Source organism: Bombyx mori, chromosome 10, assembly GCF_030269925.1.
Source record: "Bombyx mori chromosome 10, ASM3026992v2".
Taxonomy (NCBI): domain Eukaryota; kingdom Metazoa; phylum Arthropoda; class Insecta; order Lepidoptera; family Bombycidae; genus Bombyx; species Bombyx mori.
The window spans coordinates 2000288-2026605 of record NC_085116.1 but is presented as its reverse complement, the minus strand read 5'-3'; the positions used below and the strand labels follow the sequence as shown (position 1 = coordinate 2026605).

At 41.8% G+C, this 26318-nt stretch overlaps 1 protein-coding gene across 11 annotated transcripts in view; it reads right to left on the bottom strand.

The window, feature by feature from the left end:
- The window catches only part of LOC101747187 (mediator of RNA polymerase II transcription subunit 13), a 73412-nt gene that overhangs the window by 6437 nt on the left and 40657 nt on the right, over positions 1–26318 (bottom strand). For 2 of the 11 annotated variants that reach the window (XM_038013509.2, XM_038013508.2), the window contains 18 exons: positions 21763–21847; positions 13668–13751; positions 12025–12179; positions 11178–11311; positions 8774–8914; positions 8020–8108; positions 7269–7349; positions 5773–5881; positions 5529–5651; positions 5086–5213; positions 4414–4564; positions 4213–4335; positions 3838–4029; positions 3160–3355; positions 2163–2425; positions 1666–1812; positions 1016–1206; positions 28–213 (listed from right to left, as the gene is read on the bottom strand). In XM_038013509.2, coding sequence (XP_037869437.1) covers positions 28–213; positions 1016–1206; positions 1666–1812; positions 2163–2425; positions 3160–3355; positions 3838–4029; positions 4213–4335; positions 4414–4564; positions 5086–5213; positions 5529–5651; positions 5773–5881; positions 7269–7349; positions 8020–8108; positions 8774–8914; positions 11178–11311; positions 12025–12179; positions 13668–13751; positions 21763–21847 — 2578 coding nt within the window. The remainder of the gene's footprint in view (positions 1–27; positions 214–1015; positions 1207–1665; positions 1813–2162; positions 2426–3159; positions 3356–3837; positions 4030–4212; positions 4336–4413; positions 4565–5085; positions 5214–5528; positions 5652–5772; positions 5882–7268; positions 7350–8019; positions 8109–8773; positions 8915–11177; positions 11312–12024; positions 12180–13667; positions 13752–21762; positions 21848–26318) is intronic. The other 9 variants (XM_038013511.2, XM_038013510.2, XM_038013512.2 and 6 more) reach the window with 9 other exon arrangements.

The following is a 26318-nucleotide window of genomic DNA, read 5'->3' as shown; positions in this document are numbered from 1 at the left end:
CGCTAAAACGATTACAGTGCAGTGTACCTCACGACGTCCCTGGAGGAGCGTGGCGCCCGCGCTCCGATGAAGGGCCAGCGGTGCACGGCGCTGGGGGCACTTTCATTAATGGAGCCACCGACGGGGGCGTTGCTGCACGGGGGACCGGCGCCGGCGTAGGCTCCGCCCGCCGCTCGTAACGCTTTCGCCGCAGCAGCTCCTCCATCAGAGTACCTGGAATGTTTTAATGTTCTAGTAATGAAGATAAACATTAACTAAAGGAAGGTGGCGTACGGTTGGCCGCAGGTTTCGGCTCTACCAAAAAACAACCACAATGTTACGTTAAGGCTTCGTCAAACAGAACGCGTACTTAGCGCGCGTCAGAGCGCTAAACATACGCCGCGCTATGTATAATACGCCGGTATAATAGCGTAGCGCTCTGACGCGCGCTAATTACGCGTTCTGTTTGACGAAGCCTTAAAGGATAAGTTAATTATCATCAGTACACTCTGTACACTCTTTTGTTTTGCGCGTGTATAACAATTTATATATTTCAACATTAAGAATTTTGTATTTATATAATTATGTAAGTGAACCGCAATTACGCCGCAATATAAATTTGTACGTGCGTACAATAAAATGATTATAATAATTTGTATATGTAGTGTACTTAACAAATGTTTACAATTAACTGCCACGGTGAAGAAATAATATCGTGTAATAAAAATCAAACCCGCAAAATTATAACTTGCGTAATTACTAGTGATAGGACTTTTTGTGAGTCCGCATGGGTAGGTACCACCATCCTGCCTGTTTCTGTCGTGAAACAGTAATGCGTTTTGGTTTGAAGGGTGGGGCAGCCGTTGTAACTATACTGAGACCTTAAACTCATATCTCAAGGTACCCACCCACCTTTTACGGCGGCATTTAAATTGTAGATGTCTATGGGCTCCAGTCACTACTTAATATTAGGGGGGCTGTGGGCTCGTCGTCTACATATCTAATAAATAAATAAGAATGTGGGCACGGTACTGACTCGAGCAGGTTGAGTCGCAGATGCTCGTGCGGGTGGTGCGCGGCGGCGGCGCTGCGGGCGGCGCGCGCCAGGGCGGTGGGCGCGGCGTGCACGCTGCCGAGCTGGGCCAGCACCGCGCCCGTCACGTCGCCCAGCCGCGCCCCGCCCGCGCTGCTCACGGTCTCCGCACACCCGGTGATCTCCATCTCGTCCTGTGTACGCATTAAACAACTTTCATTTACTAAAAATATTACCGATATTTCACTACTATACAATACTTACTTCTATATCGTTCCCTCATTAATGAGGATCGCAACCACATGTGACGTTTTTCCACTGTATTCGATCATAGGTGGCATGGACCGCACGGTACAGACTACCACCAAGTGCTTCTCTTGCTAGATCTGATCATCTAGCTGGTGTTCTGCCCACGGCGCGCTTGCCCTCTATGCGTCCCGTAATTATGAGCTTCTCTAATTCATGTCTGGGAGACCGCATGTGTCCGAAGAACACGTTCCCGACAGATGAAAGAGAGCCATTTTCGGATGTTTAGTTGTCTTAGAATGAACTCGTTTGTTCTCATGGCAGTCCACGGTATTCGTAGCAATTCCTATACAATATGTCGCTAGAATTATTCAGATATGTATCATTTGACCAATATACCAAGTTACCTCATAGAAGAGTCCGGATCGATGTGCGAGTCGCCGGTTGACGATGGCGCTGAACCCGCACGTGCAGCTGGCGGGCTCCTCGCCGCTCCCCTCTCCGCCCTCGGACAGGTAGGTCGCCGCGTCTGCTCCCCTGATGTTACCTATGACCTGTAATGGTCAAACATAATACTGATCATCCGGTTCCGAACTCGAGCGCGGCGGGCGGGCCCGGAACGCTTAAGCGCTCGTGGGATCGTCCACAGTGGATATTCGATTCAGAATCTGTTTTAAAGAAACAACTCTGTGGTCGGCGCCAACAGATTTTGTTCTTCATTCATGGAAAAATCATTGCAATATTTATACAGTAGGAACGATTGGCCTCTCATTAAAGTACTTACTAGATTTCGATACATTGAAAAATTATTTCAAATTTAATGTATGATGCGATATTAAAACGATTGTAACAAAAACAACAACTGTTTTTTTATAAATTTGTTTGTAAGTCCGATATTACGAACCTTAGTCCCTTCGTTGCAGACGCAGACCGTGCAACTATCGAAGTTATGATCCCGGAAGACGTTGAGTACGGTGTCAGCGAGCAGCACGTTGACCAGCAGCGGACAGGCCGGCAGGGCGGGTGAGGCAGGCAGGGCGGGCAGGGCGGTCAGCGCGGGCGGGGCGGCAGGGCGGCACGACCGGGCGGCGCCCCGGCCCGCGCCCCCCGCGCCGCATGCGACGGCCGGCCGGGACTCGCTCGCCGGAGACGCAGACCGCTTTACTCCTGAATTACAATAATTTGTTGCTTTTACTGAATCCGGAACAACCAGAATGTCGAGAACATGAAATATGGTTGGTTATCATTATTAGTGAAAATTATTATCACATAAATGATTTTCTTAAGGACGACATTGAAAATAAATGGATTTTAAGCTATTGCATAGCTTTTATCGCGGGCCTTGAGCTCGGTTTACTGTAATCATGAAATTCCGTAACGAAAAAACCTTACACCCCTACTCCGCCTACCATGTAGCTCGCGTTCAACACATTCACACGTTGCGCTTGTGTAGTGTTTGTGAATAAGCGCGTGGCGTGACGTCACACTGCATGCGCATCGTGAAAAGTCTGCCCATCTCTCTCTCGCGCGGTCTAGCTTATGAGTGTGAAGGGGACAGTTAAGGTTTTGCTTTTATTAATGTTTAATATAGCGTGGTCTTGTTTTATTATTGTTTTAATATTCAATTATCATTGTCTAATTATAATTGCATAAGTTGATAAAAAATCTTATGCAATAGCTTTACCGCGGCAGTTCCCGAGTGCCACACGTTTTTTTAAAATTATTAGTTGAATTATGGATGAATGAATGGTAAATTATATAATATAATATCTTGGCACTGTACTAAAAAAAAAAGAGAACTACAAGAAGATTTATGAAAAATCACGCACATTAAACACTGATTTCCCTCAATGGACAATGTAAATATTATAAAGGAGTGATCTCTAGTCTGGCGCTGGTACCTGTGTCGGCGGCGGCGGCGGCGGCGGCGGCGGCGGCGGCGGGCTCGGGGTCGCGGCGCGGGCGCGGGCGGTACACGGCGTGCGGCGGCAGCGCCACGGGCGGCAGCAGCTGGCTGGGCAGCGTGCTCAGCGCCGCGTACTTGGACGAGCCCACGTACTTGTACACGGTGGGCGGCTTGAACACGAACGACCAGTCCTGTGGGCGCGACACCACCTCAGTCACTCGCAACGACAATACAGGCTCATCTTGAGACGTAAGGTTGAAGCCTCATTGACACCGTCGCTACAGTGACTAGCCATTTATTATAGACTAGCGGCAAAAAATATCCTACGTTTTTTGGTGGTTCAAACACCATTAGTACTTGAGACAAGGTCGACGAATTAAGATGTTGAATAAGAGGTAGCTATATTTGGACGGAGCGGAATGCCGTACTTCACAACAGGGTACCTTTTCACCACTCATACAAACAATTACGACAACGCGTTTGTAATCAAGCTCTCATATTATTATGTTTGTTCGCTCGGTGTTGTGGAACTTCATGGACCTGCCGCAAACGTGCGAGCGATCCCAACGGTGAAAGCAAAGGTATCCTAAGTTTGATATTATCAAAACGAAATATAGAAAATTTTTTGGGCGAGTTTATTTTAGTGGATAGTTTGTGTCGCGTGGTCGCGCACCTCGATGGCGGTGTCGGGCGGCGGGTCGTCCCGGGGCGGCGCGTCGTCGGGCAGGCTGAACCCGGGGGAGGGCTGCGCGTGCGCCTCCATGGAGGGCGGCGTGGGGAACATCTTGCTGAGCTCCTCGGCGCGCACGCACCGCCCCACGCACCGCTTGCTCTCCTCCTCGCACTTGTCCAGGGCCGTGGACATCTGCGGGCACACGCACACCTCAACGAACGACCGACTCTACGTGACCTTCACGACCGGTTCTTTGATTAATATTTAACTTTAACCATTCCAAACACAAGTTGTTTAAGGAATAAGCAATCATTAAAATCAAAATAAACAGACAAACACTTAAATAAATATAAATAGAGAAGGGTGCACACTCACAAGTCTTACCGTCTCATCGCCGCTGGCCGCGTCGTCCGAGTTGTCGAATATTTGCTCCAGGTCCTTGAAAGTGGGGCAGAGCCCGTCCGACGTGAACAGGTTCTTGTACTCCTTGGCATCGTCCTGCGGCACAGGGACGCACTGTAGCAAACTAAACATTGACAACGTCTATAGCGCGTGGTGGTGGTGGTGGTGGCGTACCTGCTGTCGCTCCCGCTTGACGTCGGGCAGCAGGTCGGGCGTGGTGTGCTGGTGGCCGGCGTACAGGTCGGCGGCGGGCGCGGGGCCCAGCGCCAGCTCCTCGCGGAACCGCCCCTCCTCGCTCTTGAAGCGTTTCACGGGGTGCTCCAGCCTGCACGATATATTTTGTTTGTTTCAGAATCAAAGAATGAAATTCCTAAAAATGTAAAATTAGAAAAAGAATTAAGCTGTGTTAAAGTTATCCATCTATTTCGTACTGTAGTGGGGCCGGAATCTAGTCATGTTTGCAAAATGATTTTTATGCATTAATTACATGTGTTTTTTAAAACTAGTCGTTTACTGGGAATTATAAAATAACGAAATTGACTTAACACGTTGACTGCCACGTAGGTCACCGGTGACCTACGTGGCACACTGAAGTAATTATGTCAATTTCTCTCTTTGATCTTTTACTAACGTGCCAGAATTTCTAGTAGATTCTGGGAAAGATGAATCTGAAGATACTGAGAATGAATTTATTTCTAAGTAACCTAAAAGTCTATAGCACACATTAGATATAAAAGAAGGCGAAGTTAGGTAATCCAGGCGCTTAGTAACAGAAATCGACACAATTACTTCAACGTGTTAAGTGACAGCTGTTTCTAGTAGAGATGGGGGGGGTGCGTGACTGACCAGGCGTGCACGGTGGTGTAGTCGTACAGCATGTGCAGCGAGTGCTCGTCCTCCAGCGGGTCGGGGCGGCGCTCGGCGCGCGGCAGCACGGGCCGCCGCCGCAGCTCGGGGCACGCGCCCGACTCGCCCTGCCACACCACAACAATATATCACTAAATGCAAACATGTTTCAATGTATAATGTGTTAAAATATTGCTATAAATGACATTGAAATACAACTAGCGCCACTCTTCTATTGGCTATGGTTATACTGTGTCTATGTCACTTACTTGAATAAAAGTAAGTCTAAAGTCAATCTTTACTGCGTTTTAATATAATGAAGTCACGCTTGTTGCTCGATAGCATCTAAATTAATAATTACCGGTTTAAAAAATCTCAATAAAAATAGATGGTTTGAATTTTTTATTAGTTTTAGTTAAAATTAAACCAAAATCCCGACATACCTGGTTGTGCTTGGAGGGCGGCAGACACGAAGGCGCGGGGGTGGGGGGTGCCAGCGGGTCGGGGGTGGGCGCCGGCGTGTGCAGCGTCGTGGAGGCCAACCCGGAGGTCTGCGGGGAGCACTGCTGTTAGCCAGCGCGGTGTGAAACATGACATTCGATGGCTCATTTTTTTTTTAATTGTAGTTATAAGGCAAATAAATATCGTAAAGGTAAGTTCTAGTGACTGAAGGGTGGTCGTAGTTACCTGGTGGGCGGGCAGCGCGGCGTGGTGCGGGTGCGGCGAGGCGGAGGGCGGCGCGGCGGGCGGCGAGCCGGAGCACGAACCAGGCGACCCCGACCCCCCACACACTCCCCTGCGCGACAACAACACGGCTCTCGTTACACCGGCGCACGCACGGCTCGGCGGGACCGTACACTGACGCACGCAACTGAACTCGAGTCGATCAACTCATATTGGTGTTTATTTGCATTAAACCAAAATATTCCTTGTGTGCGTCAGCTCATCTTTGTTTTAATATGACGCCAATAATATTAAAACAAATTTACGGTCCAACCGAGTCTAGCAACAAGTGGTGTTGAACACAAACGAATAAATAATTGAATGAAATGCTTTTGTATGTTAAAGGACTTTATTCATGATTACTGTAATCTTAGTATTCATATGAATTTAATGACAACTTTAACAAGAATTTTATAATTCTCATTATCCCACATGATTTCATGACACCAGAGATGAGAGGTAGATGTTATAATGAATCGACTGCATGAGAGATTACACTGTATCACTGGGTCATTGCTCCATTATGAGCATCCTCAGTTGTCCGCACAAGTCACAGACATTAAATCAATAGATCTTGTATGCGAGATGTAAATATATACTACTAGTTTAAGATATTTAATATTGGGATATATCTGCAGTGATACAGTGTAAAGCGCATCATAAATGAACAACGAAGTGTGGTCACCGCTGATGTAACAGAAAATGTGTGTCACTCCATAAAACAGTAGCTTCAGTACTAATTATGCCGGATGTTGTCATAAACAATATATGGTTAACATATTGTTTCTTTTTAATTACAGAAACAGTAACGACACATAAACATGCAGTTTTATAAGTCAATTCACATTCACATGCAATATAAATAATGTAAAGCTACATATACAAACATAATTACGATAATATAAGCCAATAAAATAAGGCATGCAACGTTTTACAAGCATTGCATTATTTGTGGCTTCCTCTCAAGTTATCCTGTGTGAGTGTGGAGGTGAGGTTTGTGTCTCATGTGTATGGATGAGGTACTTTCATTTGTTTTAGTGTAATGATACTAAAAGTTTGTTAATAAGTGCACTGCAATTATGTGAATACCCGACTACGACATGCCAATGAATGGGTTTGACTCTGAGTTTAGAGCTCGTTGTATATTCATCTATACCTTACAGCTCTTAAAGCACTTTTCACATCTTGAGACACAAGATTTTCGATGTGTATGATTCGGCTCTGAGCGGTTAAGTGCCCAAACAAGTAATTTATAAATAATTTATATGATATTATAACATTTTTCGTAGTCGGGTTATCGATATTTTTGATATTCCAATTAGGTTAACTTGTCATGTAAAATAATGTTAGTGTCATCATTTCTCGTTTTAAGCAGCAGAAGCGCGCGCGTGTGAGTGCGTGCGGGTGTGTGCGTGCGTGCGAGCGCGCGTGTGTGTGTGTGTGTGTGTGTGGGTACTCACGGGTGCGCGAGTGTGTGGGCGCGAGCGAGGAGCGTCCGTCGATGGAAGGGCGGAGGTCGTGGAGGTCTCCGACGACGCCACCTGCACCAACAACCCGCCGGTACCACTCACGCACTCACCCTCCCCACCCCCTCTACACTGGGACACGCCCCTGCCGCCGGGACGTACGTCTCTCTCCAATCCGATACCCGAAGAGTTAGGGGGCTCTCGCGTGTCTCGCTTCGGAGGGGGGGTCGGTTACCAAACAAGCTCATGTATCTGCAGACACGTCGGCGTGTCTATACAAGCCCGTACTCGCCTCTAAACGCAATCATAACAACGTGAACATAACATCTACCTATCATATCTACGCAGCGACTACCCCTACAGCGGCGCGGCCCGGCACTAAACGTTACGGCACGAGACGCGGCACGTAACATTTTGTACCCGCCGCGACTGCATTCAACGCTATTTATATGCAAGTCAAAAATTAAATATATTTGATACATAATATTGGATGCAATAAACACACATTTCTCATACAGCTACTACTTACTAACATATATAATAATATTATACTTATGACAACCTATCTACTCAGATCATTCACATAAAGTTGTTTTTGGAGAGTGCTCTATATTAATTAGTTACTCAAATTTCCTTCAAAATAAATTATCTAGCACACTCGAAAAGCAACTGTATGGTGAAACAATTAAGAGGCATAATAATAAAATTGCAAGACAGTAAGAGGCAAGATGTTGTGTGCACTCACTTGGTGCAGGTGCAGGGCGCCTTGCGGGAGGGGTCCACGAAGTCGTCGTTCTTGTCCCCCGCGGGGTCCGCGTAGCACGCCTCCAGCGTCTGGGGACCGACACCACCGCAGGGTTAGCGCTAGGTGAGCTCTGGGGCACCACTAGATACTGCATCGCTTTAGCGATTCTTATTGGCAATTTCAAACTAATAGGCTCTCCAAGAACTAATTCCTATGAGTTTAGCTTTACACGATCAGTGGATTAATCATTAATTGGCCTACGTCAGAAATTACCGCCAAGGTTATGTATTATGGTGTGGCCAAATAAACAAGTAGATATCAAATTATATACATATTTATGAGAAATTACTATGAGATTTTAATTTTATTCGAAGTCATCATTGCAATAGTAACAAATAAATGGTAATTTTAAACTAAATTTGTTTTACAATAACAAATAAAGGCCTCATTTTTTACGTAATAAATCTTAATTTGAGAAAAAATAGAATCAGAGATCATTCTTACGAATTAGTTGTCATTGTTTGTTGAATGAATCATTGTTCAATATATATAATATGATAAAGAAAATTTTAGTAATCACAACAATTGTTCGGTTGTAAGAAGACTCCGGTGTGTTTTATTACTGACTCAAAATAATTCACATGATTAGTAACTTCTATATAATATCGGAAGCGATCTCTAATCGACCCTATATAAAAGGGAGGGTTAGTTTCCAGCTTCCCTGGGGTGGGAGGGGTGTTGGGGGGCGGGGTACCTGGTGCGGCGCGGGCGCGGTGAGTGCGAGTGCGGCGCGCGCGGCGGGCGGGGGGTGCGGCACGTCGGCGGGGGGCCGCGCCACGTCGGTGAGCAGCGCGTAGGGCGCGGGGTAGCGCATGCGCGCGCCGCCGCACACCACCTGCGGGCACGCACGCGTCACTATTGTCGTCACACAACGGCGTGTCTCAACTGGATACACTTTTCAAATTGGATTTTATTAATAGGGGTAAAACTACACATCGAATTAAATAGTATTAAGATCATGTTAAGTTCGTTCGTTTTTTTTTAAAACAGAGATATACACTCGCGAGCAAAAGTTTGGAATCACTTACTTGAAATTGGTTCCGCGCGATCTTGTGTACTAAATATTTTTTTAATAATCATAAAAATGACATCATCTTAAAGGTTCAACTTTTAACTTTAAACTGATACTAAATTTATTAAAATCAAGCCAGTATTTAAGAAGCTATCCCGGATTAAGTGAACGAATAACGAAAAAGACATGTTTCAATTGTTTGATACGTCGCGAGTTGCGACCTATTGAATCCTATAAAAGCACCTGTTATCGGATTTTTTTTATCACTCGACTTTCACACGTTGACCAGTATACATCTCCACTAATTTTGACCCTTTACCTTGTACGACAATGGAGACAAACCTACAGAATCAGCACAAATTGTAGCCCTATTGCAAGAAGGGCTCAACCAGCGGGTTGTCGCTCGTCGACTCCACATAAGCCAGTCCTGTGTTTCGAAAGCTTACAAACGCTTTCGGGAGACTGGTGGCTTTATCCCGAGACTAAGATCTGGACCGCGCCGGTACACATCGGAGAGGGATGACCGTTTTATCGTGTCAACCTCTCTCCGAAATCGGCATTTAGCTGATGTCGACGTCCAACAGGAGCTCCGAAATGTTCGTGGGGTAGCAGCCAGCAAGTGGACACTTTGTCGACGACTCAAGCTAGCGAATCTGACTCCAAAAAGGCCTACCACAGGCCCAAAAGTTACGGCAGCTCCCCGACAAGCACGCCTTCAATTTGCTCGCACCCATCTTGGTTAGAGGTTGAGCAATGGAGGCAAGTCCTGTTCTCCGACGAGAGCAAGATGTGTTTGCACGGTAGCGACCGAAGAGGTCGGGTCTATAGGCGGCCTGGGGAGCGATTTGCGCAATGCTGTTTCGCTGAAACAGTGGCTTATGGGGGCGGCTCTTGTATGATGTGGGCCGGCATTTAATTCGACGGTAAAACCGAGCTTGTTATCGTGCCTGGTGGGGGACAAGGAGGCGATCTAACTTCGGGCCGGTACATTTCCGATATTCTGCTGGAACATGTCGTTCCCTATGCGGGATATACCGGTGATGACTTCCTCCTTATGCACGATAACGCTCGTTGTCACACTGTCCGTGTAACAACTGAATACCTCGAAGAAGTCGGTATCGCCACATTGGACTGGCCAGCGCTCAGCCTGGACTTGAATCCTATTGAGCACGTGTGGGATGAACTGAAGAGGAAGGTTCGTTCCAGAACTCTTGCTCTTTCATGTCTGAAAGAGCTGAAATCGGCGTTGATTGAGAAGTGGGAAGGTATCCCACAAGAATCAATTTAGAAGTTGATCAGGTCTATGAAGAATCGTCTTCGAGCAGTTATTAGGGCGAGGGGAGGGAACACAAAGTACTGACACATAATTTGAAGGCTAAATAAAAATTTTATTTATTAATTTTTGTTGTTTTATTTTTTTCCATATTTCCTTGTTTTCCTACCTCCTCCAATTAATCCGGGATAGCTTCTTAAATACTGGCTTGATTTTAATGCATTCAGTATCATTTTGAAGTTAAGAGTTGAACCTTTAAAATGATGTCATTTTTATGATAATTAAAAAAATATTTAGTAAGCAAGATCGCGCGGAACCAATTTCAAGTAAGTGATTCCAAACTTTTGCTCGCGTGTATAGTTTGACAGCTTGCCTTAGTAAGTTTGACAGCTTGCCAATTTTAAAAACAAGTTTTTAAAATTAGACATTATATCAAAATTGTACATTCATATTTAAAGACAATCTGCCTAGGTGTCAGCTCACTAAATATGGAAATCAAATTATAAAATAGTATATATTTTAAATATACATTTAAGAGAACATATCGTCATTGTTTAACCAAAATCTGCTATGTGCGCTTTTTGAGTTTTTTACTTTTTGACCTTTTTGTATAGTTCACAGTCATATCTACCGTATAAAAAAATTGATATGTATCTATAGCTTTCATTTGATATAGTTCTTAAAAAATTACTTTCATATAAAATTTTATACGAAAATATTTTTACTCGTTAATTATTTTTTTGCACTTAGTAGATTTTGGTTTGACAGCGACGATATAGTAGTGGTCGTGAGGCGGCCGCACGGGTCCAGTACCTCGACGGCGCCGCAGCCCTGCTCCAGCGGGTACAGCTGTCTCCAGGCGTCCAGCAGGCGCGCCGTGGCCGCGTCGCCGTCGCCCCACTGCCGCCCCGTCAGCGCGCCCTCCAGCCCGAACGGAGCGAGGATCACTGTAATCACAACACTCCTGTTATTGCAACTTTCGTCAATCTCATCTCCTCAATATTACGTAAACGATACATCACACATTACTGGTGGGAGGACCTCCTGTGAGTCTGCGCGGGTGGGTACCACCACCCTGCCTATTTCTGCCGTGAAGTAATAATACGTTTCGGTTTGAAGTGTGAGGCAGCCGTTGTAACTGTACTGAGACCTTAGAACTTATATCTTAAGGTGGGTGGCGCATTTACGTTGTAGATGTCTATAGGCTCCAGTAACCACTTAACACCAGGTGGACAAACTTAAGAAGCTCATGATTTTTTTGATTTTTTTTACTGCCCTATAAGCAGACCCACCTGTTGGTGAGTGTTTACCGTCGCTCATGGACGTCAGCAATCCCAGGGGCAGAGCCAAGGCGCTGCGTACTGTTTAATACTCTCCACAAACCTCGTTTGAAGGACATGTCATAGGGAGATAGATAAACGATTAAGTTCAGGTTAATTTTCGATGCCGCATTAATTTCGACCCTTCGAAACTCGAAAATCGTTAGTCAGGATTTTTTTTAATGCTCTTGTAGGCAGACTAGCACACGGGCCACCTGATGGTGAGTGGTTACCTTCGCCCATGGACTTCAGCAATGCCAGGGGCAGAGCCAAGCCGCTGCCTACCCAAAGCACGTACTGTTGAGCACGTACTCCGATTAATGGAGAAGGAGCTATCTCACCTTTGGCGTCGGCCTGGTTGTCGGGCGAGTTCAGCTTGGCGAGTCGCTTGGGGGTGAGCGTCCTGACCGGCGGGTGCTGGCGCACGTCCACGGACGCGCACACCGTGCTCTCGCCGTGCAGGAAGAACGCGAAAGAGAATGACAGGTGCCACGGACTGTGCCAGAACAAATTTATACGTCACTTTAAATTGTAGATTACAATTTTCGTAACGAAAGCAAGTAGATTGTGCCACATAATTTTAAATTTAGGTATTATTAGATTTAAGTTTATAGATTAAGATTACAGGCAGCGGCAGAATAACAGCGATAGTTTCAGCTATAACAAAGCTGAGCCGCGACCTTTTTATTTCCACTGTGTCTGTATAATATATTGTAATATTGTTTAGAATTCGAATTTTTATGTCATATTAATTGAAAATTTATTTGTATTTGTATTGTGGAGTAAATAAATGCAATTATTATTATTATTATTTAGCAACGTCGTAATTACTAGATAAAATGAAAAAGCGACTCTAAAGAGTCAAACATAATATACACATATTGACTACTTCTAAATTCACTTCTAACGGGTGTAAATTCCGGATATGTATTATTTCATTATACAGTTTATTGTAAATGCATGCGGCAGAGATGCGAATGTTGAGATGGATGTGTGGAGTGATAAGAATGAACAAGATAAAGAATAAATATATCAAAGGAAGTGTGAAAGTGATTGACAAACTAAAGAGCTGACGGTTAGCGTGGTATGGACATGTGATGCGTAGAGAGAAGATGCATGTGACTAGGAGATGTATGGAAATGGTAGTGCAAGGTAGAGAGGGATGAGGTCGACCAAAGAAGACATGGATGGAGTGTGTGAATGACGATATGAGATAGAGAGTAGTGAGTGTTGAGATGACGACTGATGGAAGAGAATGGAAGAGAAAAATTCGCTGTGCCGACCCCACCTAGTAGGATAATGTAGAGATAAAAAATAAGGAGAGTTTGTTGTAAATTGACTTGAAAGCAACAGTACTCTCATTGACTAGATAATTTGCTTTAGTAATGAATCATATGATCATGCAGTACACAGTACTAGTGATGTGTAGATATGTTAGAAGAGGAACGAAGTCGAGCCCTAATGTCTCAACGTAGCTCAACACAGAATTCTTCCGTTTAATGTTGGAAGAGCGCTCCGCGTCGCCGCGGCCGCGATCCGGCGCCGGCCCACTGACAGAGCTGGCCCCAAATCTTTCTTCCGTTACAATGCTCACTTTCACTATCTAATCGTACGAACGCGCGGTACCCGCCGTTATGGTACGAAGGGCCACGAAATAAAAAAATAAAATGAACACTCAAATAAATTTACTTTTACTGTGAACTGTTGAATGTTGTTTTATTTGATTGGAACAAAAAAAAACAAGTTATGCAACTTTAGACAAATTTACAACTACCTTCGAGTAATACATAAAGTAAAGGCATATTATGGTACCTATCCCGCCTATATCTGCAGTATTAACCCGGTTTGAATAAGACAGTTCTTATTACAATTGAACTAAATACTTATAATAATATGTATGTAAGTGGACAGCGTCCACACTACGGTAGTATTTATGAGGTAGGTTACTTTACTCGTTTTATGAAATTATTTGTATCAAAATTACCTTTTTCCAACATCTTCTTCGTCGCCATCGTAAGGTTGAACAAACCACTTGCCGAGCCTCACAAAATCTCGCGAAAGCAGGCACCTGGAAAAGTTAAAATTCATTCATTAAAAATAATTATTGCATCAACTTTTCAAAGGGAATATGTGAATGTGTGAGTAATCTTGTTCGTCGTCGCGCGAGAGATACTACATAAATATAAAGACGTTATGTAAACAACTGTAGGTCCGATGCATCTCTCTAACTTAGTAGAATAGATTATTATCACAAACTTTCGTAAATTTCCACCATTTATAATGATGTTTGTATTTACCCATTAAAAGTGTTGTAACTGCTTTAACCTGATGGCTATTTCACTTATGTTTATTTTAGGATTGGTGGTATTAGATTTTGTTTATTACAACGTTTCTATCTTATGGAATAGAAACCCCGGTAACGGGTTTGGCGAGAGATGTTAAGGGCTACCCGTACTTCGTGTCGTTACTTAAAACATTATAGGATAGGAAAAAAAAACCGAAATCGTATGCTACTCAAACTGTTTGATTACATAACTATTCACCGAATATTTTTGGTTATAATAAATATTAAAACACCATATTATTATCTACTTTCGATGCTCGAGAGAAATTGAAAAACAGATATCAAAAGTTTATAACGTCGTCAATAACCAATGGTCGTAGTAGCAATTTTTTTTTCTCCTCCCTAATATCGATTCATTTTTCAATGACTGTGTGCCTCAATACGTACCACATCATTCATAAATCGCGCGGCCACATCGATTTTCCATAAATGGGTCATATTAAAAAAAATACCCAAAATGTTATGTCACTAAAAACTATCTTATTATTATAAACTTATTTTGTAAAGTATATATTTTTTCTTGTTTTTAATTAACAATTAATATGGTCTGCGTATTCACGACCTGTTTGGCTCTTCTGTTTTAAGTAATAATTCATTTTTAGTTGAAATCTAGAGAAATCACGAACTTTCCAGGTACGTATTAATTAAATAAACTAGTTTATTACAGAAAATACATAAATATAAATAAAATACACAATAAATTCATTACTCAATTTCAAATTCCACCATTTCTTAGTTCGATACTCATTGAAAAAATCGATTCCGTTCACAATCGAATTATTTAATAAACAATAATAATACTTTTGCATCACATTATCGAATGCTCAGAGTACGAAACCCCTCAAAACACTATTACGAAGCATTCGATAACAGCTTGCGTCTCAATAATTAGATAACTTATATTTCCTCATTTGAATCAGCGTCTGACGAAATTACGCCCGGGATTGTTAGCGCGTTCACACTAAAATTTACAACATTTGTTATTTTACATGACAGAAACTATAGACAATGTCATCACATATCCATACAAATATTTAAAATGTGAAAATGTTTTTGTTTGTCCTCCTATCGTGTCGAAACGAAGCAATAGAGTGACATGATCTTATTTATGTTATTATTAATTAGGTCAGGAAAATGATATAAACTTTAATCCCGAAAAAAAAACTCTTATTTCGAAAATGCACTGAATTTTTTTTCTAGACAACGCGGACGAAGCCGCGTCTAATAACTAGCAGGTATCCCATAATATAACAATATATTTTAAATTTAAAAATGAGTTAGGTTGCGGGTTTCGTTATGTTAAGCTTTCACGTCTCAACAACTGAACCACCGGTCAGTTTGAAATTATGCATACACTTTGTACGCAAAAGCATACGGAATAACTATCATCCGGGGAAAAATGTAATGCTCCCAAGGGATATTTATTTTTTCTACATTAATTCGAGAAAAGCGGCTTGGAACAGTATTAAAATGATTACTACTCTATTTAGCTACCAAACAACGTTGGTCCTTTAAACAATTGGATCGCTTCTAGCGGTGACTGAATTAAGCTAATTCAGGTTCCAAATCACGTTCAGTTCAACTAGGCTATTACTTTAATGTGCATTCATCTAACTCTTGACAAAGAAAACGTTTGAATAATTATTTTCTGATTTTCAGTTTTTAGTTTCGATCTAAAATTTTCATTTTATCGTAATACGAATTGCTTTTTGTTTGCACTTTGAAGAAAGGAAGAAGGATTAAAAACATCGTTTTGCTCGAATTAATCGTACTCAAATTACTAATGTGTTTGCGGAAAATTCCTGCATCACTCTTTTTAATTAAGTTAATTAGGTAATAACTTAAGCAACTTTTATGATTTAATCTCGGATTATTTTTTATTGTCGTTTTGTTATTTCCGCCGTTTCGAATAAAAGTAGTTTTCAGTAGAAAACCGAAGCACATGTACTAATCGGCTAATATTAATAACAACCTATTCGCCAACTGACGCTATGAAAAAAATGTTTTTAGTTTTTTCCGAAAATGGAATTTATGTTTGAACTATTGTTTTTTTTTTAAGTGATTTTATGACCTGGTAACTAAGACCTTTAAGTCATGTCTTATTTTAATTTATATTCTTATTTTTATGAAAAATGATAATATGGAGTGAAATGAAATGAAAATGATTAATTTGAGACATTAATCAACTGGGATGAAATTAAATGAAATGAGGTGATATGGGATGACATATACAATCTCAGTAAAATGGTGGTCATTTACTAAGATTTTTTCAGTGGACTTTTTGAAGGATCCCGAGAAGTTGCGTCCAGCGGCTTTGTTTTATTTTCCCACATTTGTGCACTTTCACAGATATTAAACAGTTAATAAACCACCGTTATTACACATTTAAACCTGAAGTAACACTAAATAGACAAAATAAAACAAATCACACAACTTCACTCTTCGCGTTCCCGCCAAAAAGTCAATTATTGTTTAAGAAATAGGTGCGTACAGATTAACGTCACTAAGGATAGTCCTGGATGGACTTCCTCCTTTTTTAGATAAAAAGAATTAATAAGATTAATTCGCAATATAATAATTACCACCAGTATTTGACATGGAGCAGCCCCGAAGGAGGCTTTGAACGCGCCGCTTTAACGAGTTCACAGTGACCATTACAAATTCGAAAAGCGTGAGCCCTCATGAACACACTTCACGACACATACAAGTGATAATTATTTCATGGCAGCCCTAGGTGACGAAATAACTTGAGCAAGCCCTTGATTTTGTAAATAACTTGTTTTCAACATGTTTGGCTAGTGTGGGTTTTATCATTTATTTTAATTCCGTGATACGTGCGTACTGTACATACTAATAACGGTTATAAAACACTTCTACGTTCAATCAAAATATCGTCACCTTTAAAAAATACACTTTCTGAATAGTGATTTTGTATAAAACGAATTAATTTTTTAAGCTTTACATATTGACTAAAATTTTAGCGGAAACAAAGTAAAAATCACCTTTTTTTTTAAATCTATTTCATCCCAATTCTTATTTAAAAAAAATATTAACACGTAGTATTATTTTTTTACATGACTAAACTTAATTCTAGTACTTAATATAGTTCGCCGTACATAACAGTGAATTCCAAAAACTAATGGCAATATTTGGATGCGTGACATTTTGAGACAGTTCAATGGAACTTGTTTTATGATTACAATATCAATTACGTGTCGTATTATTCAAGAAAAGAAAAAAAAAATGATATTAAAAAGTTATGCAACAACTTCCGTGAACGTATGCATAAAACGCTTCGACTTTCACTCGACAATCGTTTTGGGTGTAATGTCGGAAAACGGTTTCTAAGCGTTCACAAACGTAACGTGACATTTTTAGACAAACCGCGAGCTGGTCACTAGCTATCGTGTGGTATACGAATTTTGAATTTCGACTTATATTATTGGATATGTCAACATGCATTAAAAAAAAACAAAATGTGTGTGTGCAATTCACACGTGGTAGAAGTGAAACCTTCCAAAATTAAAATACAATTATCCTAAACGTCTTAAGTGTATGTAAAATTTTGTCATTAGTAAATAATTGTAAGGTAGCGCCCTCTGTGAACTGATATTTTAATTTCACGTATAATCCTAAATTAAAATTCACTACAAGAACTTTCATACACACGTTAGTATTAAAAAATCTCACAGATGGCGCTGTATTAAATAGTATGTATATTTCTGTCTCATTCTTTGCTGGCTTCATCCTACACATTTTTGTATTTGTGTCTCTTACCTGTCGTTTTTTCCGTTGCATCCGGTTTGAAATCACAACGATTCTAAAGAAGTTTTCACTTCAAAAACATACAATGAAAAATGGAACAGAAGTATACGTCCTACACAACCGCCATCAATCTTTCTATACGAAGTCGAAAAATCTTAAATACATTGGACTGACCGGCCTCCAAATCGCAATGCAATTCCTAAAACCCTTTGACCTTTCCGTAATTCAACTAGAACACGCAATATCGTTTACGTTACAACGACAACCATGTAATATTACGAGCCGCTATTCCCTCTGCTGGTTTGCACCAATGTCTTACTATCGAAAAGCGAACCTGCATATTAGGGCATCTATTAAGCCCGGTTAGCTTTCTATCTGTACAAGTAATTTAACCCTTGGACTGCCATGTAGGTCACTGATGCCCTGCGTGGCGAACTAAAGTGTCGACTTCTGTTACTAAGGCGACGGAATATCTACTAGACTCTGGGAAAGACGAATCTGAAGATACTGAGAATGAATATATTTCTAATAAAGCTAAAAGACCAAAACATACATAAACAAACGAAAACAGGCAAAGGTTAGGCAATCCAGGCGCGCTTAGTAACAAAAATCCTCGTAATCACTTCAGTGGGCCACGTAGAGCACCGGTGACCTACACGGCAGTCAAAGGGTTAATAAAGAAAAACAAGCAAACAATTTGAACCAATCGACAAAAAATGAAATTACAATTCGACATTTGAAACAAACTCGTTCGTCGGACGTGTGTAGGTACCGTATTCAAAGGATGCAGACATAGGCACGCACGCTCGCAAGCGTTGCCCGCCGCGTTGGTCGGCATGCAAACTGCCTTCATAACGGGGAGGGAATCGACGGAGCACGCGCAGGTGTCGGAGACCGGGGGCCCGGCGAGCCGCCGCCGTGTGCAATGTTTGCCGTGCTAAATTTAAAACGTAACCGACTTCGGGTATCGGTGGCCTAAGGGATAAGACGTCCGGTGCATTCGTGTTGAAGCGATGCACCGGTGTTCGAATCCCGCAGGCAGGTACCAATTTTTCTAATGAAATACGTACTCGACAAATGTTCACGATTGACTTCCACGGTGGAGGAATAACATCGTGTAATAAAAATCAAACCCGCAAAATTATAATTTGCGCAATTACTGGTGGTAGGACGTCTTGTGAGTCCACACGGGTAGGTACCACCGCCCTGCCTATTTCTGCCGTGAAGCAGTAATGCGTTTCGGTTTGAAGGGTGGGGCAGCCGTTGTAATTATACTTGAGACCTTAGAACTTATATCTCAAGGTGGGTGGCGCATTTACTTCGTAGATGTCTATGGGCTCCAATAACCACTTAACACCAGGTGAGTTGTGAGCTCGTCCACCCACATAAGCAATAAAAAAAAAACATTTTTAAAAAACAACCCTAAATGATCTAGGCGATCGAAAACACCGATTCAACAACAAACGAAATGATCTGTTACTAGTTCGAAATTAAAGTGACGCGTAAGTAAACTCGTACTCTGTACTAACATATGTATTTTTATACAATAATCCCTTGTATAATATACACACGACTTTGACAAAAACCAGAAGTTTACAAAATGTTGTTATCAACAGTCGTTGATTGGGGTCGATGTCATAATTATGTTCGTAAACGTTGCTGCGCGCTATTGTTGCAGAAATTAACCGACTTCAATTCTAACAAACAAACAAACATTTATTCGGGAAACAAAATATCCCTTAACAAAACATTAGAATAGGAGCAATAAGTCATTAATAATAACAATATGAATTAATCTTACCGCTTAGTTTCATCATTTTTAAATGTACCTACCTACCTATATCTGAATTAATCGTTTTATTGTTGTATTGAAAGGATACAATAAAACCTATTCGTCCGTTCCGGTCTTTGATCCCGATCCAGTAACGCTCAGACGACGTCGTGTGCGCAATATACGAGTATCCGCAGAATTCTCTATTTTACATGTGCATATCAAAGAACGCTGACTTGATTAAAGATTACAGAAAAAAGCTTGTTGTATTACAAAACAAAAACAAAAAAAACTTGGAATTTATTTAATCAATAAACCAATTTAAATTGAATCAAAACTTTATTTTATAATCATGTTTGATAACCTAACAAACCGCATCACGTCATAAAACTGACAATAAAAAAAATACAAACTCAATTAAATCGTCAGATTAACGATCGCGCACGGGATAACTTGAAGGATATTTTTTTTGTGTTTCGTTTTAATGTTGCGCCCCGATTACCGAGTGCATATCGTACGTCGGTCGCATCGAGGCAAACACGCATTGTTTCTTTGACGTGGCCGCCTGCCGACACTGCGGGGTCAACGACTCGTCTGGATTTCGTTCATATACCGAGATTCTGTAGCGCAGTGCCGTCGGCACCCGGCCGGGGCATCACGCCGGTGCCTGCGCTTCTTACGTCACGCTCCACAATTGATTATTGGAGAATTTTTCGAGCGACGTCGCGTCGATACATACGTGCAGGGAAAACTTTGTACCCCTTTTTACGAAAATTGCGCGAACGGAAGAGTATTAAAATTTCCCACACTTTAGAGAGTATAGAGAAGGAGTGCATAATGTTAATTTTTTTTTTTAATTATGCATAAAATATACATTAAATCAATAAAAAAAACATTACACACACTACCGTGTATTTGACACACACACGCATGCATACTATTTTTTTAATGTCAAACTTTTCTTACTGCTTAAAGTCTGTGGTCACATTGAGAATAGATTAATTATGGTTTGTCTTTATTAATATTTTTGTCTAAAGTGTAATCTTGGCGAAATCTATGATTATAGAAGTATAATAGTATTTGATAGTGTATAAACCTATAATTTCAATTAATTAGAGTCGAATTTCGACTACCGGGGATCACTAAGTTATTATAATATTCTGTTCTGCTTGTTTATGTTATCGATTGGTGTATAGCGTATTTGCTTCGTGAACCGGTTGATAGCGGACGATGAACGTTGATAGGCAAGCGTGTCGCGTTGCAAAAAACGACATTAGAGCGTCCCCGGCGCGATGCACCGTGTGCTTAGTGCGAGTTTCTTAACGTTCTCTTTAGCGTAAAAGTTAACCCAATTTTGTGTGCTGTTGAAACAGCGCCCCTAGCGACAAACGTAGGCAAACGAACCCATTTTTTTTTATTGCTTAGACGGGTGGACGAGCTCACAGCCCACCTTAAGTGGTTACTGGAGCCCATAGACATCCACAACGTAAATGCGCCACCCACCTTGAGATATAAGTTCTAAGGTCTCAAGTATAGTTACAACGGCTGCCCCACCCTACAAACCGAAACGCATTACTGCTTCACAGCAGAAATTAGGCGGGGTGGTGGTACCCACCCGCGCGGACTCACGAGAGGTCCTACCACCAGTAATATCATACAAATGCGCTAACTTTCACGCTATCGAGAACGTTATGAAGTTCGCACTAAGCACACCGACCTCCGGCGAGGACGACGCGACCGGCCCCGGCCAGGTGCAACGACTACCGTGAAACATTTCTGTATGCCTGACCTTCGTCAAGAGAAAAACTTCAAATACGTTCCAATGTTCACTGTCCGCGTTGTACTTCGAGACTACATTCGTAATCGAGGATAATTAAGATAAGACGCGAGAATCCTAAAAATCGACCTTCGACGTAAAACGATACGATTTTATTATTCATTATATTCTAAATCACTATCAGTGCCGTGTTTATTATAATCAAAACAAAAGTACCTTTTAATATTTATATTTTCGACCGCGACTTCAATGTAATCGTGCTAATAACATGTCAAGACAATAATTATCATAAAATTACGATATCAATGGAACACAATTTAATTTTACGAACAAATTGCATTCTTTTCGCAGCCTTTTGTAAGTCTGCAAAATTTACTTGCGATTTGAATGTGTGGTAGTAAATATATTTAAGAGTTTTTTACCTTTCGATCAAGTTATGCAAGGCCTTGAACAGCAGGGAACGACATTCGTACGACAGGCCGCTCTCCCAGGAGCCGTGTTCGCTTTCTGTGAACAAAAAAAAACAAAAAAAACATTAATAATCCGGCATTGTGACCATTTAGAATTTGTTCTAGTTTTTTAGAAATTTATACATATATGCACTATTATTATTATTATTTTCAACAACAAGTCAGAATGTTACGCATTGTTTACTATGTTAAAATATATTTTCGTGAAGACACCAATGTTAATGTTCAAGGTCGAGACGACAATGAAGATTCCTACTTTGTAGCGGTACGTTGAAGCGATAAGATCTTCGTTTGGATGCAAGCGTTGTAAGTTACGCTACAGAAATAGCTGTTGTTGCATTCGCAATCGGAAGATAAACCCGGCCTATCACTGGCGTTAGATGCGAAAACAAAACACGAGCGCGCGACGTTGCCGCCCCGCACTCCCTGCGACTATACCCGTCTCCGTCTGGAGAGGGGGCGGGGCGGGGGCGACCTGCCTGACGTCACACGTTCGCGACCGAAGCGCACGTGCTTGTGTTTGTAGCGCGCGCCGCACACAACACACATGCGAAGCGTGGTTAGCGTCCGCTAACAATTTAATTGACATTGAAATTTCTACGCGGAAATCGTTTAATGATGACTTTGTTTACACTTTTCTATGACGATGCGATAATTTACGGACACCTTGAAAAGAGCCCAGTTAGATAAAAGTACTTAGCTGTACTTGCCTCTTATGCCGCAACAAAGACAACAAATAAGTTTATCGCATAAAGACACAGAGGAACATTATCTGCAATGACATTTGTTGAGTCGCCTCGATACCGCTGGAGCGTTTCCAAGCGAACAGCCTTGACATTCGTATTCCAGGTGTACGCAGTGCGCGTACCTTCTCATATCAAATAAAATGAACTAGATTTTCCAGTATCTGGCGCGCGCCCGTCACAGATTCCTGGGAAGTTAAAACGTTATGCCGCGAATCAGTTAACGAGTCAATGTTAATGAAAATACATGAAAAATTGTTTTGCAAAGAAAATTTTAAAAAGAACACCGTTGTTTACATTGTAATTTGTAACAAATTGAAAAGTTAAGTAGTTAGTCAAGGGCGTCAGGCTGTCGTCAGCTGTGGTCTGCTGTAAAACTACAAACTACTTACTGGTCTGCTTCGAATTGTTTGAACAACTACATACAATCGCAAAGGGCTGTGTGACGGCTCTCCTTGCACGGGAGCAGGAGTGACAAAAGGTAATAAAGGTTTAGAAATATATTTACTCTACAGTCATAGGGGCTTGATTAATATTTATAGGCTGATACAGCTTTTTACTGGTGGTAGGACCTCTTGTGAGTCCGCACGGGTAGGTACCACCACTCCGCCTATTTCTGCGTTTCGGTTTGAAGTATACTGAGACTTATATCTCAAGGTAGGTGGCGGATTTACGTTGTAGATGTCTATTGGCTCCAATAACACCTAATACCAGGTGGGCTGTGAGCCCGTCCAGTCATTAAAGCAATAAAAAAAAACAGCTTTCGAGGACTCAACGGGCCTAGTTTACCGTCAAACAGAGAATAGTATTAATTAACAAAACAAATACATAGGCTAGATTTGAAAGAAGCAAACAACCAAATATATTTCGAGTGGATCGTCCAAAAATAGGTTAATCTCGTACAATTAAGATACGCGGCCGGTCCGGCGTCGTCCGCTCCGCCTTCCAAGGCCGCCGACACCACAAACGGTTACGTTTACCGTATGCCGGGTACCGGTGAGCGCGAATGCCGACCGAGTCACGATCCCGACCGCGCCATGCTACCAGCGCCGCTATATACTAAAACCACACAATCCCAAGTTTTTTTACAAAACGACGATCAATCATTTGTCTGATGCAAACCAAACTATTGGTTTATCGTACGTGCATTACCCAGTTTTGATGTTTCGAAACCGGTAACGATTTCTTAATCTAGAGCCGACTGCATGTTTAGTTTCGTAACTTTACCCTCGGTAATCGTTCAAGATATGGTTGATTCTTCAAAAGTTTTTTTTTTGCTTAGCGATAAGAGTGCATCATTTGTAAAGTGCAATTAAGCGGCGTTGTTTAAGGTTCAAGGTCGCAGGTTTCGGTCCGCGTGCGGCGGTCGGCGGTTGGCACCGGGTCGGAATCGATAGCGGGCAGACGACGCGCGCCGCTGCGCCCTCACCGCCTCCTCCGCCGACGCGAGCCAGGTAATCACCACGCGATTACCACTGCCGCGCTATTGTTTGTTGCAAACAAACTAGTGTTGCGCTTAATGCCGCTGATAACGACCCGATAACGTTCGAATAGACAGACGCGGGGTTATTACGTTATATACTTTACACGATAACGCAATCGCATTGTTGCCTTATGATGTTCTATGTCAAGATTTCTAAAGAGCATTTTCCACTAAGCTCGCGATGTTTCGGTTTTACGAAAACAAAAAATAAGACAAACAATTAATACGGTATTCTAATGTTGGAAGTTTAATTTAGGCACTTAAAGACAGTCTGTCGTTAATTTCCATCGAGCAGCCAATAAAGTAAGTGTTTAACGATCGGCTGGTAGGCGATACAATGAGATTTATGTTCGTCGTGGACGACGCGACACTACCCGAACACGTGGAACTATGAGCCGACTCAAGATTACCTTTCCTATACATCGGGGTTTCACAATATAGATTTTTGTTATAAACATAATTTTATTTTTATTATGGGATAGTTGCGCCCAGACTTCATTCCCTTCGTGACCGACTAGCACCAACTTCATTCATCACTTGCTATTTATAATTATCGTCTGTGCTGTAAATTTGAAGTCATTTTTGGAACGACTTCTATTTTATTTCCCTTTTTTTACAAGCATTAAAGGCCCATCCGGTGGTTTATTAAATCATAATATAACCAAACACTTTAATATGTAAAAAGTCATTTCTACTTCAACGTCTTATATTGTGTACCGATACTCGAAGTATCAGATCGTAAACCTTGAAGACGTGTAGTAAAACGAACAAACATGTACATACATATGTACACACACGGCAGCACGCCGAACGTGCAACCGACCGCTGCGCGAAAAACGTGAACTTAGCTTCGTGTCCGTGTGTGCAAAAATATACATATTGTAAGTTCGTTATAACTCAATGTAAGACAATAATTTTTACAAGTATAGTATACAGTCGATTAGGATCGCGTATTCTGTGCCCTACTGTACTGCTACAATAAACAACAGTTCCAAGTCTGTGTGCTTAGTGCGAGTTTTTTAACGTTCTCGATAGCGTTAAAGTTAACTCAAATGTGTATGCAGTTGGAACAACGCCCCTAGCGGCAAACGTAGGCTTACGTTCCAACTCCATACACATTTGAGTTAACTTTAACGCCATCGAGAACGTTAAAAAGCTCGCACTAAGCACACTGGACTGTTTTGAAATTACGGTATTTGCAATTAAAAACGGAATGTAAATACCGGGGAGTCGGTCATACTTAGCAACGTGCCACAAGCAAGACATCGTCGCGCATCAGATCTGCGAGGCGTTGTGTTTACAATCGGGCGGTCGGCCGAGGTTAACCGCTGCGGTAACATTCTCCGCCTAGACGCTAAGCGCACATGCTGGCCCATTATTTGAACGAGCTACTCGGATCAATTGAACCGGTTGCTGTTGCATTGCTCGCTAACGATTTCAAATACATCATTTGTGTAACTTTTCATGTGCAGAAAACGTGGTGCTGTCGCGGATTCTTTTAGTCTACTACTATCAACGTAGTCTTCATGTTATTAGAGTTCGTATTGACCCGCATCGAGATCTCAATTGGCGCGCCCTCCGCGGGCTCGGTCCCACCCGAGGTGGTTGGTTTGTCGTCTCTGTCGCACACGCCCACGTGCGTGTGACGTCAGGTTCGCGTAGCCCCGCCGACGTCACGGACCGCCCGAGCCTTGTCCGACAATCGCGAATCTATAGTACTGTTGCAGGTACTTGTTTACAAACTCTTAAACATTCAACTATAAAACTTAAAACTAGATAAGTTAGTCAAAAATAAAACCACCACAAGTGACCCGTGTCAAAATGAATGGAGCATTTTTTTATTATTGCTTAGACGGTTGAATGGGCCACCTGGTATTAAGTGGTTACCAGAGTACATAAACATAACAAATTCCCCGCCCATTTTGAAACATGAATTCTGAATTTCATTTACAAACGCCTGCTCCATTCTTCATAGCGGAACTATAGCTTCGCGGCTAAAATATGAGTATTACGGCAGAGTTTAACGAATAGTGAGTGGCAAAGAAATACAGAGACGCAATAAGTTCGACTATTACTCAACTGTACATAATCGTAAATGAATGCACGGACAACGACTATGGTATCGCAACAACAGACTCGGACAATGCGCAATGCGCGATTTGTGTCGAACGCTATTCGATCGAAACAAACGTATTAATCGACATTTTATTTATTTATTTATGTACACACAAAAAACAAGACATAGTACCAGAGTAATAGGAAAATTATGTACAAAGAAACTG